The sequence below is a fragment of the Electrophorus electricus genome, chromosome 3 (genome assembly GCF_041902795.1).
Source record: "Electrophorus electricus isolate QZ-2024a chromosome 3, ASM4190279v1, whole genome shotgun sequence".
In the NCBI taxonomy this organism is placed as follows: Eukaryota; Metazoa; Chordata; class Actinopteri; order Gymnotiformes; family Gymnotidae; genus Electrophorus; species Electrophorus electricus.
The window spans coordinates 12,490,225-12,507,744 of NC_137499.1; the positions used below are offsets into that span (position 1 = coordinate 12,490,225).

At 41.8% G+C, this 17,520-nt stretch overlaps 3 protein-coding genes across 5 annotated transcripts; 2 read left to right on the forward strand and 1 right to left on the reverse strand.

The window, feature by feature from the left end:
• Positions 1-814: 814 nt before the first annotated feature.
• On the reverse strand, positions 815-6,083 carry gpr180 (G protein-coupled receptor 180). The gene is made up of 9 exons (XM_027018406.3): positions 5,668-6,083; positions 5,170-5,310; positions 3,851-4,051; positions 3,485-3,665; positions 3,352-3,401; positions 3,035-3,192; positions 2,349-2,540; positions 1,856-1,933; positions 815-1,749 (listed from the first exon to the last, which is right to left on the reverse strand). The coding sequence occupies exons 1-9, from the start codon at positions 5,954-5,956 to the stop codon at positions 1,597-1,599; spliced, it is 1,443 nt and encodes a 480-aa protein (XP_026874207.3). The 5' UTR covers positions 5,957-6,083; the 3' UTR covers positions 815-1,596.
• Positions 6,084-6,102: 19 nt separating this feature from the next.
• Positions 6,103-12,242, forward strand: tgds (TDP-glucose 4,6-dehydratase). 3 transcript variants are annotated; one of them, XM_027018404.3, is made up of 12 exons: positions 6,103-6,394; positions 6,485-6,551; positions 6,643-6,711; positions 7,421-7,511; positions 7,619-7,761; positions 8,191-8,289; positions 8,403-8,462; positions 8,559-8,602; positions 8,678-8,843; positions 10,144-10,199; positions 10,781-10,878; positions 11,336-12,242. In XM_027018404.3, the coding sequence occupies exons 1-12, from the start codon at positions 6,306-6,308 to the stop codon at positions 11,410-11,412; spliced, it is 1,059 nt and encodes a 352-aa protein (XP_026874205.2). In that variant the 5' UTR covers positions 6,103-6,305; the 3' UTR covers positions 11,413-12,242. The 3 variants fall into 3 exon arrangements, with proteins under 3 accessions (XP_026874205.2, XP_026874206.2, XP_081566493.1); XM_027018405.3 differs by lacking the exon at positions 7,421-7,511 and having other exon boundaries at positions 7,645-7,761; XM_081710367.1 differs by lacking the exon at positions 7,421-7,511 and having other exon boundaries at positions 6,104-6,394; positions 7,621-7,761.
• Positions 12,243-12,606: 364 nt separating this feature from the next.
• Positions 12,607-16,782, forward strand: nufip1 (nuclear FMR1 interacting protein 1). Its single transcript, XM_035527057.2, has 10 exons — positions 12,607-12,979; positions 13,081-13,145; positions 13,339-13,443; positions 13,594-13,656; positions 13,778-13,854; positions 14,042-14,134; positions 14,293-14,483; positions 14,588-14,719; positions 15,261-15,508; positions 15,690-16,782. Exons 1-10 carry the CDS (start codon positions 12,763-12,765, stop codon positions 16,623-16,625), a joined length of 2,127 nt encoding a protein of 708 aa, XP_035382950.1. The 5' UTR covers positions 12,607-12,762; the 3' UTR covers positions 16,626-16,782.
• Positions 16,783-17,520: the final 738 nt, after the last annotated feature.

Here is a 17,520-nt window from a genome sequence, read left to right on the forward strand (position 1 = left end):
TAAAAGTAAGCTTATATGGTATATTCTTTGATGAGGGAAGCAGTATATTAGTGTTCTTTATAATTTAGCTATTCTGGATTGTTTGTTAAAGCCAGTACCACTTAGTAATAAGTCTTAATGGTATTTTCCACCCTATGCTTTTTGATGTCTGGTCGGCGTGACCTTCCCTCCCCATCTTCATCCAAAGTGAGACCAGTTCCTTGGTACGGGCACGTCTACGAATTTGGGAGTAGATGCGTCTGTATAAGAAACTCCCCTGTTCGCAAGTACACAAGGAGCATACACTCATCTTCGGACTGCTAGTGGGGCTCATACAGAAGCCATAGAAACACAGTCACGTGCATAGTGTTGGATTTGTAGATTGTGAGTTACATAGTCAAACATGTTTCCATTGAAGAAATGTCAGCAGCATATCAAAACACTGGCAGATATGTTGGTAATGAATGAGCTCCAGCCAAATCTGGTGCAGATTAGAAAAATCCCACAGATAGTGAGTGTCTTACTGAACACATTGGTGGAAAAAAATGAGTGAAACAACCCTTTCTTACTAAAACTAGCTCATGCCATTGATTGAAGATCTTAATAATGTTGATCTTCCAAATGTATGTACAACATATTTATTAACAAAAATGTTTTGTGCATTACAATAATAATTTACAAACCATGCTAAAGGTAACAGTTGTCTTGTACATCAACACAGATCTAAGCATTCACTTGGGAAGAATGTAAACAATCCAATCCCGCACAATTTAAACATTCTCCTTATTTATTCTCTGTGATCCCAGCAGGTACAACACTGGCCCTCTTTCACACGCAACATGATTGTCATATCAGGCACTTGTGAAAATAAATTTCAATCCATGTACAAGACTGAATGTACTTAACGCACATGCACACGCACACACAAAAACATTGGCATCTTTATTCAAGTATAGTCTCCAATGTTTTGTTGTATTACTTCTTTGTGCAAATGTTGTACATCCTATTGTGCTACAGAGTAGGCTAGTCCATGATTCCATGGCTTTTTTCCAACAATCAGACCACAGATTTGTTAGTTCTTATTGCAGTTCACTGACAAGTGAGAAATGGCATGTGTGGCCCAGTAACGTAGCTGTCTAAAACTGAATGTTTGAATTCCATGTATTGTGTAACCAACATGAACACAGACACACCTTTAAACCACAGGTAATGGGGCATAAAGTACTGATATTTAAAGAATATATCGTTTCCAAAAATACAACAATTGTGTATCTTATCAGTACCATCTGTATGCTTGTCTCTAATGTTTTCATAAGGGTGTTCTGTGCCTTGAAAGTCATCTGAAGCAGCTTTAGTGTGCAATCCCAAAGCGTACTGATATGAATACAGGCTTTTTGTTTAGTTTTATACTGACGGCCCTCAGGTACTACCGCTGCTCTGCCACACTGTCCATAAGACAATGCACATTAATATACATGTAAACCAGTGCATACACACGTGGTTTTACAGAACGGCCAACTTTCCTGCCGTTTGTATGCGGTGCGTTCTTGCTGTGTTCCAGGGTGCCTCTGAACCCCTTATGACAGCAGACATGGCGTAAGGGTAACCTGCTGTGCTTTAGTACCGACTCCGAGGTCCCCTGGACATGGTGAGGGGCAGCGTAACAGAAGACAGTGAGGACACTTCCCAGTAAAGACTGCGAGACAGGAAGAGTCTGTACAAGATCACCACGGAGATGGACTGGCATAGGATCACGCCAATGGTTATGACCTAAAACACACAACCAACAGAAAAGTGCATAATCCAGTTTGCCCCGTCTGCCTTTTATGACGTATGGCCTTTCTGGTTTAGGGAATTCATCCGACTAGCACCCTACCTTCTCCTTCTGATGCTCGTTGAATATTACGGAAAAGAGAACAAGGGCTGGGTGACACAGGAACCACAGGAAACAGCCCTAAAAAGAAAGCACATTCCGTAAGCGTTTAAGGGGACAGGTGGTGCAGTGGTACTTGACTAGTAATCAGAAGGTTGCCAGTGCAAGCCCCACCACTAGCAGGTCACCACTGCTGGGTGTTATTCAAGCTGTATTCAGTCACTTTGGCAATTAAATGTAAACTTAAGAAAGAAACCACGATTCCTACAGCATTAGTACATCACTGTACATGCTACCTTAGCCGTGTGTATTGTGCTGTGCTGGCTCCTGCCATAGCCAACACTGGAGTACTAAAACGAGCACAGAGATAACAGCCCGTCTGTGAGTTACTCTGGACAGAAGCATCTGCTAAATGCAGAAGGTGTAAAGCTCCTTTTCTGATAAAGCTTTTTTTCAGTTCAGCTGTAGATAAACAGAAGGGAATGAACTGCTTCACCTTGGCAAAGCTGAGGTAGAAGTCTCTCTTGAGGGTGCTCCTCTCTGCGGAGATAATCTGGTACAACACCAACGCGAGTAGCAGAGAGAGAATCACGCGCAGTGCCATCAGCAGTAAGCTAGCTACACTGCGGTGAGCATGGTAACTGTGGTGCTCAGTGTCCTCAAACTGCTCCCAGATCAGCAGTGCTCCCTACAGGGTCACAGGAATAAAATGAGAACTGAGGTAAGATAGGTTACTGACATCAGGAGCTGGAAATGCTCGCGAGCTGGCCTAAAACCAACATTAACACTGTCATACACTGAAAGACTCCTCCCACTCTATGTGATGATCAGATTAGGCAATGAAATTAGACTAGGCAGTGAAACCAAGATGGTATTACACGGCTATGAAGAAAATAACATATATACATGAAATATAGTTATATATAGTTGAAAAGCGCCACAGGCGTAAGTAACCATGCTCTCAGCATTCAAACCAGGTCTTGATCTGGCGTTCAAGGAACGCTTCCCAAAAAAATACCAACATAAATCAAAAATTAAAGTTTGTTGGAGAGAATCTTATTTGATTGTCTTTTGCACAATGCTAAATGCTACCGGCCAGGCCATTCATCGTGGACTCTGGCAGTACTTTCTGATGAAGTATCCTTCCCTTAAGGGCTCTAGAGCAGCAGTGGTGGGACAGACCTGGAAGACGACTGCGCCGACAGCGAGCGCCGTGGAGGTGGGAGAGGAGTCCCACTGCAGGGGTTTGCTCTGGAGCTTCCTGGCACGACTCAGCGTCCAGCCCATGCACAGAGAGAGTAGCATATACAGCATCTGCACCTCAGCCACCATGTCGCAGACTACACACACACACACACACACACACACACACACACACACACGGCAGCAGCACTAGTCAACCTATGCAAACACCAATGACAGAAATCCAGAAATGCACTCCTAATGGTCACTGTTAATGGAGAACGGTCTGTGAAGATGGAGTGAAGGTGGAGACTCACATTCTGCAAAGATTCCTACTAGAGGTGTTCCTACTCCATCTCTGGCATACCTGGGAGTAGAATTAGGAACGCTGAGTGCCACAGACACTCATCAGTGTCTTCCAAGCCTCACTGATGACAGTGTAAGTCTCACCTGGCCATGTGGATGTAGTTAAAGAGCACAGACAGGCCCTGCAGTAGCAGAGCCGTGGACAGGACCTTCAGGACAGTGTGCATGGGACCCCCCTTGTTTAAGGCCTGCAACAGTGGCTGCAGGTAAACGCAGCAGGCGATGAAATAGGCCAAAATCAGCATGAAGTAGAAGCTGTGCAAACCTAGAGAGGCCACGAAAATCAGACTGCTCACACTGTGCTCGTCAACAGCAGTACAACAACAGCAATGATATTAAATCATAGTAATCACAATAATAACAATAATAAATCGTGCTTAACAGAATGCAAAAAGTATCTGATCGGCTTCTCATCACATGCCGCAGAGGTAAAACTAAGGTCAGTCTAACCAGCCTCCTCTGCGCCGAAGTGGTCCAGTGGGTTGCCCTCAGAGTCTGGGTTCAACATGGTGAGCTGAAAGGCCACGCCCTCCAGAGCGTCCTCTGCCTTCTTTTCCTGGCAGGTGTAGCGGTCAGCATACATCACATGCCAGGTCTTTGGGACCACATGCTGGGGTATGGTCTCATTGTGCGTCTCTGTGCTCAGCGTAACTGCAGATGTGTTAGACATTTGATCGTTCGATATGATTAATCGCATTCTACATGCTTAAGGATTAATATCATAATGAGCACTCCAACCACATTATCTCTGTGTTTGCTCAAACCACGTTGTTATTTATTATTGTATAGCTACATAAAACAGAGTGGCAATCATCCAGGCCTTGGAATATGTCATAGCATATAACGTCTGGACACAAAAGAAGCAACATACAGCTGAGCGTGATGCAGTATCCACACCTTGAACCCAGGCAACCAAGGCAACAGACCAGCTTTCTGGCACAGCAGACAGAGCACTCATTTCACTTTCCTGGGCTACAGTCGCTATCACACCATGTTGCTAAAATGCTGTGCTATAACATCCTTGTTTGGATGCGTTTTGGGGTTTATGTAAAGGTAAATATATAAATCACAGACTGACTATTTGTATCATCAGTGTTTCATTATGTCCAGATTTGGGACTTCTTTACAGCCACTGTCTTCAAAGGGCTTTGGTAATGGACCAGTATTGATGGACTCCTTCTATTTTTGGTTCTTTTTTTTTAAACATCTGTTTAAGAATTTCATAAGAAGTCCATTTACCATAGAAATATGACTGCAAATTTTTTTGTTTGGAAATAATATGCCCGAAACCAAATATTGATTTTCACAGAAAAAAACACTAATACTTAGTGTTCATCATCGTCATCATCATATACTGAAAATCAATATCATCATTCCCTTACACATACTGATGTATTTTGTCATATCTTAAGGTGAATTTCAAGGTAACAGGTTACATAACGTCCCCAATTAACATGTCACTAACTTAATATGATTAACGGCAATTTAAAAGTAGGGTGTCGCTCTGAAATTTCTAATTTTTAATAATTAACATCTTTAGTCCTGATGTTTTCAAACAAAGGTGTTGGCATACTCAAGCAAAGATATTTAAAGAAAAACCATATGAAAAGCACCCCTCCATAAACACAGGATGCAAAACAGGGTTGGCAGCACACAATTTGAGAGTGTTGGTTCAATCAGGATATTATTTCTAATGGGAAGACCATTTCTTTCTTGGAAAAAAGCCAGCAAAGATGTGTAATGCCACACGAATAAGGGACTGGACTCACTGGTAAGACTGGCTCCTGCTACTCTGTCCAGACAGCTCAGGTTGTCAAAGCCTTCCATGTCCTGATAGAGAAGCAGCTTCGCGTCTTTCCGTGCGGCCAAGGGCGCGTTCTCCAGGCGGTACGACATCAAGGCATTCTCCCCTACAGAAAGCAGAGCGGTGATGACACTATGATGAGCTTGCTTTTTATATATATATATATATATATATATATATATATATATATATATATATATATATATATATATATATATATATGTTATTATTAATACTGTTCCCTTCCATGCCCTCAGGCACATGCAATGATCTGTCGACTCTATTGCACGACAATGTACATAAGTTGAAACCGCCACAGATTGATCTGCTGATCATAACCCAAACGCCTATTATTAAGTTGACGTATACGAAGGAGATGTGTATTGAAGCAAACGCAAGAGCTTATGTACCATCACTAAAAAAACAACTGCAAAAAACCGTTTGAACTGATCCAATAACCTACCGTGGTACAGAAACCTTGTTATGTATTGGCCATGGTTTTCCCTAGCCGCGTCGCTGCGAAACACACCAAACACCGTTTTCCCATCAGCCGCACAATGACTGTGCATAAAAGCGATCAGGATGACTGAAAACGAAGACATGGTTTCATCACCACCATCAATAATGTGACTTATTCTCCTCATACACATCAATGAATGAGGCTCAGACTTCGCAGACTGCTCCCTTTCCGCTGGGCTCCTGATTGACTGAGCTGGAGAACAATACGTTACGGGGGTTTGCACGTCGAACATCAGGACAACCAATGAAGAGCCGGTAGAGGCGGGCTAAGAACGTTTGGGCATAGCTGGCAGCCGAGATGATACGTGTCAAGCACTGCCGCAAAGCGTCAAATGCGTCGTAAAGTGCTTGTCGTATAGCTTCTGGCTAAGAATTAGCCGGCTAGCGGAGTTAGCGATTGGGTTGCATTTATCATGGTTGTTCTGTAGTACAATGCTCACAATGTTGGCTCGTTTAGCTTGCCAGGTTGGCGTCATAGTTATAGACCAGTAGGGTTAGTGGAGCTGGTACGTCGACCCTGGCTGTTATGTTGCTTCATCTGAAAATTTGAAAAATACTCCTGAAACATTTGTGGACGCAGCAATGTCTGATGAAAGTGCAAACCAAACTGACCTAAGAAAACAGCAACTCGGCTACAAGACTGTTCTTGTTACCGGGGGAGCTGGTTTCATGTAAGTGTCACTTGCCCATTTGTGTATTTAAATGTAAAAGTCTAAGTAAAATATATATATTTGTTAATGTGACAAATAATGTGCTCTTAGCGGGTCTCATCTGATCATCCTTTTGGCTGTGAAGTATCCACTGTGGAGAATCATCAATGTTGACTCAGTAAAGAATTCTCAGCCTATCCAACTATTATCTACCTTATTAACTAGCTATCTATCTAGCTTGTGTTATATATAGTTTGTATTTATTGTAGTTGGACTACTGCTCAAGTTTAAAGAACCTCAAATGTCTTGAGAACACATGTACTTACAAATTCATTCAGGTAAGTCTTAAAATTGCATGAACAGCACTCAACACTACAGCAAATATTAGGTCTTAAAGCAAGACCTTTTTTACATTGTAAGATATTGTTTGGGTTATATTCACTGTGTTTGTACGTTTAGCTGATTTTCACTCTACGCTATTGTTTACAAACGAAATAATATTTACAAACTTTTTCTCCTCCCTGTCTCCACCATATTGTTGTGGCAAAGTGACCTTGAGTATTAGAGACGCTTACATAAACTAAACTTCTTATTAATTTATTAAGTTTATATTTATATAAGAGGAATGACAAAAAGGGAGGTGAAGCAAAAATTTAAAAACACTGCTGATGTTTGTTCCACTATAATAACAGCTGCAGTGTAGCAACAGCTGATCTCATTTCAACATTAATCTCCATTCAGATACAGATAAAATATCCTGGGTTTAGTTTGGTAGTTACCAGATGATAAGTAATTTCTCAAGACCCCCCCCCCCCCAAGACCAAATATGTGTTTCAGGATCTGTAGGAATAAAAATATTTTACAATCTGGATGATCCATGACAGCTAGCACTGGTAATTCTGTATCCTGAGTCATACCACCTTCTTAGCAGTGATGCAGGATGCCAACAGGTGGTACATATAAGTACTGTTCTGGTACGGCAGCTGTGGTGCCACAGATCCACAAACTATTTCCTCAACATCTAGTTAATTGTCCCTCTCTCTACAGGGAGATATTTGCAATCAGTACTTTATCAATCATCTGTTTTCTACTGAAAATATTAACATTGTTTTCCACGGTGCTGCTCTTTCTCATGTTGGTAAGTAATCGTCACTGTCAGTTAATTTTTTACATGGTTTTACATGGTTTTACATGGTTTTAGAGAGATGGATGAATGTCATGCCTATTTCTCCTGCTACTCCTTAGAGAACTCCTTTCTGTATCCATCCCAGTTCATGTATGTGAATGCAGAGGGCACAAGCTTTTTGCTCCAAGCTGCATTTGCAGCTAGAGTGGAGAAATTCATATACATGAGCACTGATGAAGTGTATGGAGACAGTCTGGAGAAGGTAAGTCTTGGTTTGCAAAACATTTCACTTTTGAACAATACCTTTGTTGCCTTTAGAGTTTTGGATCAAGTAAGCAGTTACATTGTTTTAGACTTTGTGCTCTTGATTTACTGAGAACCATGGACCTGCTCACAATGTGGCACATTCTTGTGGATGCCAATTTTCTTAACTTGAAGAGGATCATGCATCTTCACTTATTTTTCAAATATCACAGTTATGGATTATTTAAATACCGGTGAATGTCAAGTGTAATAGCACATTTTGTTGGGATTAAAATGGTACATGTGTGAATTTCTGAATGGACTGCCACAAATTATGCAGAGGGCGTTACTTGCAGTTACTAGCTGGGCGTTACCTGCAGGTTTACCCAAAGTCTTCTTCCAGAAATTCTTGTTTCTTAATGTAATTCTGGTCATCATTTGTTGACAGGACTTTGATGAATTATGTCCAAAAAGGCCAACCAATCCTTATTCCAAATCAAAAGCTGTTGCTGAAAATATAGTGATGTCATACTGGGAAAACCACAAGGTATTCAAAATTAATTCTTGAAAATGCTACCATTTCTTATGAGAGAATTTATTCTGAACACATTCCTCACCCCTAACTGGGGTTTCAGAATGACTTTCCTTCCAACATTTTAGTTCCCAGTAATAATAACGAGGAGCAATAATGTTTATGGACCACGGCAATATTATGAGAAGGTAAACAAAACATTTAATTAAAATTTTTTTCCCCCCCCATTTTACAAGTAATATTTAAATGTACCAAGTGAGGTCCCCCCCCATGTTCCTTTCCAGGTTATTCCAAGATTTATAGGACTTCTACAACAGGACCAAAAATGGTGAGTTTTATTTTAATTAACATTAAATGAACTGGAGTATTACAGGAGCCAATGAGTTCTGTTTTATCCCCAAAGCACCATTCAGGGAACAGGCCTCCAATCCCGTCACTTTCTTTATGTCGATGATGCTGCAGAGGCGTTCTTGATGCTCATGGAGAGGGGCATCATGGGAGAGATTTACAATATTGGGGCTACCTTTGAGATACCCGTCATCCAGCTGGCTAGAGAGCTGGTGAAAATGGTAGGTTTTTAAAACAAATTTATGCGACGTACACTTCCTTGCAGCAGTATTCAAACCCTTATAATTAATTTGATTTGTTAGGATTACAAATGATGGACGTGTTGTTTTGACAAATATTTTATATTAAGCTCTTGAAGTATGTTCTTAGAGGCATGCTGTATTATTTGTCAGAAGAGCTTTAAAAACAAGATTAAAAACTGGAAAAACTTGGGTAAGAATTTAACCCGTTCTGTTGGCATGTTTCTACAAGTATATCGTTGTTTGGGAGTGATTTTCACACACTGTTCCTGATATTGTTTGAGTGGTTCATCGTTCTGTCATATTCTTCCTGACAGGTTTGCTCCAGGTTTAGGTGGACTGAGATCTGGACTTTGTCTTGAACACTGTAGAACATTCACCTTTTTGTTGTTAATTTTTTGGTGTTTGAATTTCACTTTAAATGTTTTACTTCCTTAGAATGCTCTTTGAACTTCATATTCACAGCTGACCAAAGGCATCTGTATTGTGATGGTTTTGTGTTTTATTTTTAATTTTTGGAAAGGGGGTTTTGGTGGTTGTGGTGGTATTTGTCCAGAAAAGGTAAAGATTTTTAATGATTCACAGACAGAGGGCAATTGTACACCAGCTGTCTAGTTGTGTCCCGCTTGGGGCAATATCTTTTGTCTGTGTAAACTTGAAGCTTTCAAAAGCACAGGGTTTTGGAACCAGCATTTTTCAGCTAGTATTTTGACACATTGGGTTTTATTTAGGAAAATATATCGCTTTAAATGAATTAATTTTGAGGGTCAGCGTTAAAATATGACAACAAATCTGAATATCACTTGTAATGCAGATGCATCTGGAGACTCCTGAGGGGGTTGAACAGTTTTGCAGGGCACTGTAGTTGTTCTTGTTATTATAGATGGTACTATATAAAGCTCTTGTGTTTTAGATTCTGAGTCTTTGGTTGGATTTCTGTGTATTTCTGACATTGGGCCATTTACTGATTTATAGTCTCTAAGCCATGCTGCCAGTAGGTAATAGACCAGCTGTGGTTAAGGTACTGGAGTAGTAATCAGAAGGTTGCTGGTTCAAGCCCCACCACTACCAAGTCACCTCAGCTGGGCCCTTGTACAAGACCCTAAAACCTCAACGGCACAAATTGTATTCAGTCATAATTGTAAGTTGCTTTGGATAAAAGTCTCAGATGATAAGTTATTAAATGTAGATCTAAAATGTAAATCCATGAGCATGTTTAAAAAAAAAAAAAAAGTTATTTTTTGCCAAATATTTTAATTTAGCTTGGATTTCTATACTCTAGGTGAAGAACACATCTAACATTGAGTTGGATGATTGGCTACTATTTGTTGAGGACAGGTGAGACAGGAACTTGCTCTCCCTTTCTCAGGCCTACTCCACACTAACATGGTTAAACTGGAAAACGCATCCGTCTTCACAAGTTTTGCCCGTTCATATTCACTAAAATGGTGTTCCGTAGCTTTACCATAACACTGATCATTCCAGAGTGGCAGAGTCCTTTCAGAATGCTGCAGCAGGTGTTTAGCTGCTTGACTTTATCTGTCCAGCGACGATCTCTTGTCTTTCTTGCCATTTTTCACTCCCTGTTGGCCTCTATACTGCAAGCAGCTGCAGCATGTAAACTAAGTACAGTGGCAGAAATGACATGGGGGTCATAGGTCACTCACACATGCTCACCATTCACCTCTTCCATCCTTTTTTTAAATTTTTTTTTTTTTATCACGGACGAGGAACTTTTGGAAAATGGTCTGAAAAATGCTAGTGTAACCAAAACACAGAAACGGCGTTTTCCAGTTTACCCGTGTTAGTGTAGACTATGCCATAGAGTAACATTTTTAAATATGCATATTTAATTCCTTTGGAAAGATGAGCCAAAAGTGTATTAATGCCTGAATTGAAGTTTCATTTTTACATTCTAGACCTGTCAGCGACCTGAGATACCCTTTGAACTCAGACAAGATGCACAAGCTTGGCTGGAAGCCAAAGGTCCCCTGGAAGGAGGGAATCAGAAAAACAAGTTTGTATATTGTTCAGATCCTCACTCCTCACCTCAGGGCTTGAACCACAGAGGACTCCAGGCAACGTGTTTCACTCATTCAGTCGTCTTAAGACTTCAGCATGGCATCAGAATTGTTCGGTAGACTTCTTTAAGATAATATGGTTAGTTAATTGATTTAACTAAATGCAGTATAATTAGTCAGTTCCAATATGAACAGCATATATCCACAAGAGGGATCAGTGCAGTGATGAAAATGACCTCAATCTTTATGCTACCAAAGGTGCATATAATGATATATGGGGAATTTCATACATTTTCTTTTCTGACTCAGGATTATCAATATAAAGTGTCTACATATCCTTAAAGATATAATTTAAGTTTAATAATAAAATATGTACATGTCTGTACTTAGTTCATTGGTAAGCTTATCTTCTGTGTTCCTAGTAAACGGGTAGTGTTTCTGTTTTCCTCCTAGTTAAGTGGTATGAAGAGAACACATGCTACTGGCCGGTGCGCACAGCTACAAACCGAAACCCATCTTGTGCTTCGTGATGCAACGACACATTCCCAAGAAGGGCCAGTACATTCAGAAGAGAAACTTCCAGCCTAATCGCAGCTGTGAATATCATGGACAAGCTTCTTTCTTTTGCCCTCCTGTGTTGTTCGGTGAGACTGAATGGAAACCATCCATACAGAACCAGTCGAGAAAGATGCAGAAAGGCATGCGGTACTCAAGATGTTTGACACTTTAAGCAGCAGCATCATCATCATCCAAGTAATGATGTCGCTAAAATGTAAATTTGCTGCCAGTAAGATGAGGCTTACAGAATATTCTTCAGATTCTACCAAATACTCCTTAATTGTGTAGAATAAGGGTGACCAAAAAAGTTTTCTATTGCCAACAAATGTAGCGCGTGCTTTTCACATGGTAGGATTGGGGGCTAAAGAAAGAAGGAATTGTAGTAGTGCCTGATAGGTTATGGTGGAGCAGGATGCTTCGCGTCTGTACTGTAGATGTCTGTACTTCATAAAGGTGTACTAATCATAGATACAAATCAATTCCTTGAGGAATGGTAATTATAAAATGGGGTAACAATTTGCTATATTTTTAATATCCTTCATTTAATGTAGGTGGAATGAAAAAAAAATTGTGCCAACTGTAAAGAAATATTTTGATGTTTTGACTTGTTTTGATCTTTTAAAAGCTGTTACCAAGGTGTGTCATGCCTGTAAGTTAAATGGTTTTAAGGTTGCCACCTGATTAGGCCTTTTATCAAATTTAAAATGATACATGTCTAAGTACCTGAGTACAACTGTTATTAAAGCTCTGTATACTAAATGACACGGAATTTTGAGAACTAAATTAAAAGGTTTTCAATAAATGTTTTTTTCCTTTATGAAAATAGGGCTAAAGTTATTTCATTGTATGAATCTTACTTAATTAGATGTCAATTAAAGGTGTAATAAGTCATTTTACCACCAAAAAGTAGCTAACAATATTTACAAGTGATTCTTTTTACATTTCTTTTTCTGTAAAGTGCAGCTCACGTGAGAAGAATAATCAAATTGCTTTGTCGTCCTAAAATGAACCAGAAAATGTAACAACACAGGTGTGGTTAATAAGAAAAGTGCGATCAATGAATGAAAAGAGATCCTGCTGTAGACGTGAGTGTAACTGCTCAGCAGCCTGCGCCGCCGTCACGTGGTCCGAATGTGCGGTTGTTCGAGACTTTGCCAGGAAATGACGTCGTGTTGGACGAGCACGTGGCCAGGAACGCGTGCATCTAGCACGAAGCGGTAAATACAGCTAGCGGCGCGCGTGCAAACTTTCTAATATATATACAGCCAGCTGGACGCGTGCGACCTTTCCTTTTTGCGTCGCCAGCCAGACCGCACTTCGCGATGGCCGCGCCGGGACGGTACCCGCCACCCAATTTTGGTTTTCCAACTCGAGAGCCCGTGCTTAGCCCGCCGACCTTCCAGTGGGCTCGTGAGCAGCACGCCGACTTCCAAGCGTGGAGAGACTGGACGTGGGTCCGGTCCGCACCAGTAGGCGCGTGCGGCTCCGGCGGCCGCGGGGGTCCGCGCGGTCCGGTTTACGCGCCGCAGGGATATTCTGGTGCGTAATTACAGGCTGGCGTCTCAAATGGGTCGTGGCTCGGCATGCTGGGCCGCCGCTTAACTGTGTGTGTGTCTGTGTGTGTGTGGGATTCTTTGCAGGACCCCATCATCACGAGTATCGATACGGGAGGAACAGCTATGGCAACAACCAGTGGGGCAAAAAAGTAATGCCGGTTTATTTTCCCCCACCTCCTAAACTGTCAATAGTATACCGTCCAACAACTCTTCTCGTCGAATAACTTGCCGTCTATTTTGAACAAAGCCTTTATTTCAGTCGTCTGTACGTTTTTCCGTCTGCTGCTGAAGTCAGGGTGTCACTGGGATCAAACTAATATGCCTACGTTTTATTTATATCAGCAGAAAAAGCGAAAAGAACCAGAGTTCAGCCATTTTTGTGACACTTGTGATAGAGGCTTCAAAACCCAAGACGTCTTTGACGAGCATGTCGCTCAGCACGTACAGGTAATCTACGCCACCTACAGGCCAAATATGGGAATCGCCTTCAAACTAGCCAGAGTATAAACAGGAGGCATTAAAACTGCTTTTTGGGGGTTTGTTTCCCCACTGTTCGAGCACATGGTGGATGATATCTCGTTTGTGCCACCTCTCTAGTGTTCTGTCAAAGACTGCAGTTTCACTGCACACGAGAAGCTTGTCAAAATCCACTGGAGAAATGTAAGTGTTCTTAAAGTTCTTAAATTGTGCTGTGGGTGTTCAACAGCATATTTATAATCTCCTTTTTTAGTTTTTTTGAACAAACATTAATTTATTGCTTGTTGAATATCCATGCTGTCAGAGTCATGCTCCAGGAACCAAGCGTATCAAACTGGACACCCCAGAGGAGATTGCCAAGTGGAGAGAAGAAAGGAGAAAGTATGATAATTTATTCCTTCACAGATGAAAGAATGCATAACTTAAGATGTAACCTGGTCCCTAGAACATGCTATACTTTGAGGCTACAAACAGTAACTTGCAGTCAGCCACAAGTCATTCAGTTCCTGCACTGGTAGTGTCATCATTAACCCTGAGAATATACTTGATTGCTACCTTCTGTTTACAGGAACTACCCAACTTTAAGCAACGTGGAGAAGAAAATGAAGTTGATGGAGGTCAAAGAAAAGAGAGGAGATGTCCTGGAGACCGCCCAGTTCGGGTACGTTAGAAACAGTCAGGTTCCGTTTGTGGGTCAACTGCTTTTTGTATAGTGCTAGTGAATAGCTTGGACAGTTTTGCTTTTAAATGTAATTTAAGTCTTGGTAACTGTTTGTAATTGAGCAGACAGTAAACAAGGGTTTACTACTTTAAAACCAGTCGGTTTAGGAGCCCCGGCCGAGGATGTCGTGGGCACTATCGTGGAGGGGGTTTTCCGGGTCCCAGAGGAGGTGTGTGTGGCGGCCGTCAACGTTTCCATGCAGGAAGTACAGAGGCGGAGCAGCCTCAGCCTCGCCCACCCCCTCCCCCTGATGGAGACCCTCTGGGAATCCTGGCCGACGTTGACCCCGGTTAGCAAACCAAGCCAATGCTCCCTAATCAAAACATTTTGCGTAAGTGTTTCTCATGTCGCCTGCGTTCACTGTGTGTGGGTTTAAGTTTCAGTCTGTTTCAGATTCTGAGAAGGAAGATTCAGTGAAGATCAAGTCTGAAGTTTGTGTGGCCCCCAGAAAATTGACTTCTGCTCTGGGGTCCCTGATCTCCAGCTATGCAGAGGATATGAGTGTCAGCGAGGACGAGACTGATGGTTAGCATGTCACTGCCGACTTCTCCTGGGCCTCCCTTTTCCAACTTTGGGCCATGGGAAATGTAACCATTGGGAATCATGTTAGTTAAGATGTAAATCTGTTTTAGGGCACTTAAAATGTCTTGTAAAAAAAAAAAAAAGTAAAAAGTTACTTTAATCACACTTTTATATAGCATTTTCCAACTGAATCCTGGTGCATATGTGAGTACCAGCTCCTCTAACTACAGGAACTGATCAGTCTGTACTAAATATTGCAATTACCAATGTCTGGTGTGACTCCACTGGCTGATCTCATGCTAACCTTTAGGATCCAATTTCAAGACCTGCTGTGCTTAAATTTCTGTAAATGTTTATACCATGTATGGCAAGCCATGCATGGTGTCTACACACGTTTATTGCACATATGAAAATGAAGAATAAACATTTGTTTACAAGAAGTTCACTAAAAAAATGGCTAATGGAAAACAAATGAGTGCACACGGATAAAAAAAAGAATCAAGAGTAATGGTGACGTGCGTAACATGTCTTTGTTGTTGCTCAGATACTCCTGTCCTGAAAAGTGCTCTGGCTTTGGAAGAGAACAAGGCACTGCTGGCGTCTTGTTCCAGTCCTGCCCAGAACAGTACACCGAACCCTGACCACAGGCTGGCAGCTCAGAATTCTCAGGCCTGCTGCCCACCTCCACGTCCTTTGGGTTACCAGGGTAACAGAACAGGCCGTGGAGGCCGGAGGGGTGGCAGGGGTTCCAGGAGTGACCCACAGAGACGCCGTCCCACCCTCCTAGAGATGGTAAGAAAAGCAACGAGCAAACACCTGAAAATTAAAGGGTACGTTATCTGCAGGCGATGTGATGAGACAGCAGAGTATTACAGATGTACTCCGTAGCAGATAACGGCATGCGTGTTGCTAGGCAATCTGACGTGATGTAAGAGCTTGTACTTTGTGGTAAATGCATCCTTCATCTTTACAGCTGTTGGCTCCAGATGTTCGGCACGAAAGGAACATGGTGCTTCAGTGTGTCCGCCATGTCATCCGGAATGGATTCTTCGGCCTCTCTTGTAAAGATTCTACCATCGCGATGCCAGAAATGAAAGTGTTGACTACAGATGGTCCCATGTCAAACACTGCCGTTGGTGAAAATGATACAACGGGGGAAATTATCACTGACTGTTCAGATGTGATGGGAGACCTGGCCAGTCAAGAACAGGAAGGGAACCCCTCCTCTGTGTCGCACGGCATGTTGCATCATAAAGAATGTGACCTGAAACATTCAGAGCTCTGCCAGGAGCCTTCAGAAGTTTCCAAATGCGATCAGATGAATTCCAGTACAGTTTGTGGAGACGTGACTGATGCCGAGACTGAGTTTAATCCCATCAGCGAAAACGTCTCCGGCCAAACGGACTCCACTCCATTTCCATCGGAGACAGATCAGCCAAAGGCACGTCCACTCTCGTTAACTGATGATTGTTCCAGCGGCACGACACTGATTGGAGATCAGCCTGGCGAGCTTCCAGAGCCAGTGGACTACGATGAGCCATGTCAAACGTTGCCAGATGCAGCTCCACTGGTGTCTACTAGTAGACATCACGCTTTAACTGATGATGAAACCTTTGTTGGTGTAGCTGATACCAGAGCTGATGGTGATGCTGCTCAGATCTCCCCAGACCATGCTACAGAGCTCCTCCAGATAAATACTCTTACCAAACAGGATCGATCCCAGCAAACCTTTGGGAAAGAGTTTTCAGACCAACAACTTACTGTGACTCATCTTGCTTCTACAACAGAAGGGCTGACCAAGCTGGAGAAGTCAAATATCCTTACAGATGAGGAGACGCACACAAACCCTATAACGTCAGTCTGTGAAGATGTCTGGGAGACTTGCACAGGCACCACTGATGCTATGTAGATCAATGTTTAGTGAAAAAATCTTTTGAATAAGGACCAGGACAGTTTGTTTCAGTGTTCTGTACCTACAACAGGCACTGCTGATTCAGTGCTGTTTGGACTCTTGCATCTGATATGTAAATGTAAACAAAAAGTAAAATTGAGTGTCAAACAATTAATTTACAGTCTGCTTATTGAGGGTGAATTAACAACAAATGTTGCGAAGTCATTCTGATTACCCGAAGGGCTTCTTATCTGATGTTTGTGACTCCAGCGTTGGGAGGTGTTTCCTGTATTTCACCCTCATCCTTTCTATTCATGTGTGCGTCTCGCTGTAATGAGTGGTGGAGATGTTGGTAGATGTTCTTATCTACAGCTCTGCATTACAGAAACACTTTGCCCACATCCGTGCGCCATAATCGCCTTTGAATGTTTTCAAAAGATTCCCTGGGGTGGCTGTGCTTGTTTTCCAAAGCATAAATGTCAGACTAATAGATAAATGATGTTGCTGTAGTCTTTTTACATGCAAGTAAATATTATTTAATGGCACATAAATTGTTTACATTTCTGCACTGTGAAGTTAGGTACAGGGACATGAGGAGGGTTGGTTTTAAAAAAACACATGCATTTATCCAGCTGTGTGCAGAGCATAGTCAATCTTGGAATCTTATATAAATGCAACATTTAAACAAACAGATAATAATACATGTAAATCAAGTACAGGAATGTGAGTGGTATTCCAAAGACTGCTATCCAAGTAAGTAGGCTCGTGTTTAAGGCTTGACTATAAAAGCAACATGAGGGAAAGGCAGGTTTCATTTCTGGCATGTGTAGCCATCTCTTCTCATATTGCTTGTACCAAATATACACTCATCCACCCCTTTTATGCAATAAACTGCTACTTTTACCAGCACTAC

Excerpts from the sequence above, each read along its gene's own strand:
- nufip1 (XM_035527057.2), top strand. The coding sequence starts at position 12,763 with ATGGCCGCGCCGGGACGGTACCCGCCACCCAATTTTGGTTTTCCAACT. Across the intron at positions 12,980-13,080 it reads CGCGCCGCAGGGATATTCTG|GACCCCATCATCACGAGTAT; the intron begins GTGCGTAATTAC and ends GATTCTTTGCAG. Across the intron at positions 13,146-13,338 it reads ACAACCAGTGGGGCAAAAAA|CAGAAAAAGCGAAAAGAACC; the intron begins GTAATGCCGGTT and ends TATTTATATCAG.
- tgds (XM_027018404.3), top strand. The coding sequence starts at position 6,306 with ATGTCTGATGAAAGTGCAAACCAAACTGACCTAAGAAAACAGCAACTC. Across the intron at positions 6,552-6,642 it reads GAATCATCAATGTTGACTCA|TTGGACTACTGCTCAAGTTT; the intron begins GTAAAGAATTCT and ends TATTTATTGTAG. Across the intron at positions 8,290-8,402 it reads CATACTGGGAAAACCACAAG|TTCCCAGTAATAATAACGAG; the intron begins GTATTCAAAATT and ends CCAACATTTTAG.
- gpr180 (XM_027018406.3), bottom strand. The coding sequence starts at position 5,956 with ATGTTCGACGTGCAAACCCCCGTAACGTATTGTTCTCCAGCTCAGTCA. Across the intron at positions 3,402-3,484 it reads AACTACATCCACATGGCCAG|GTATGCCAGAGATGGAGTAG; the intron begins GTGAGACTTACA and ends TTCTACTCCCAG. Across the intron at positions 3,193-3,351 it reads AGTAGGAATCTTTGCAGAAT|TCTGCGACATGGTGGCTGAG; the intron begins GTGAGTCTCCAC and ends GTGTGTGTGTAG.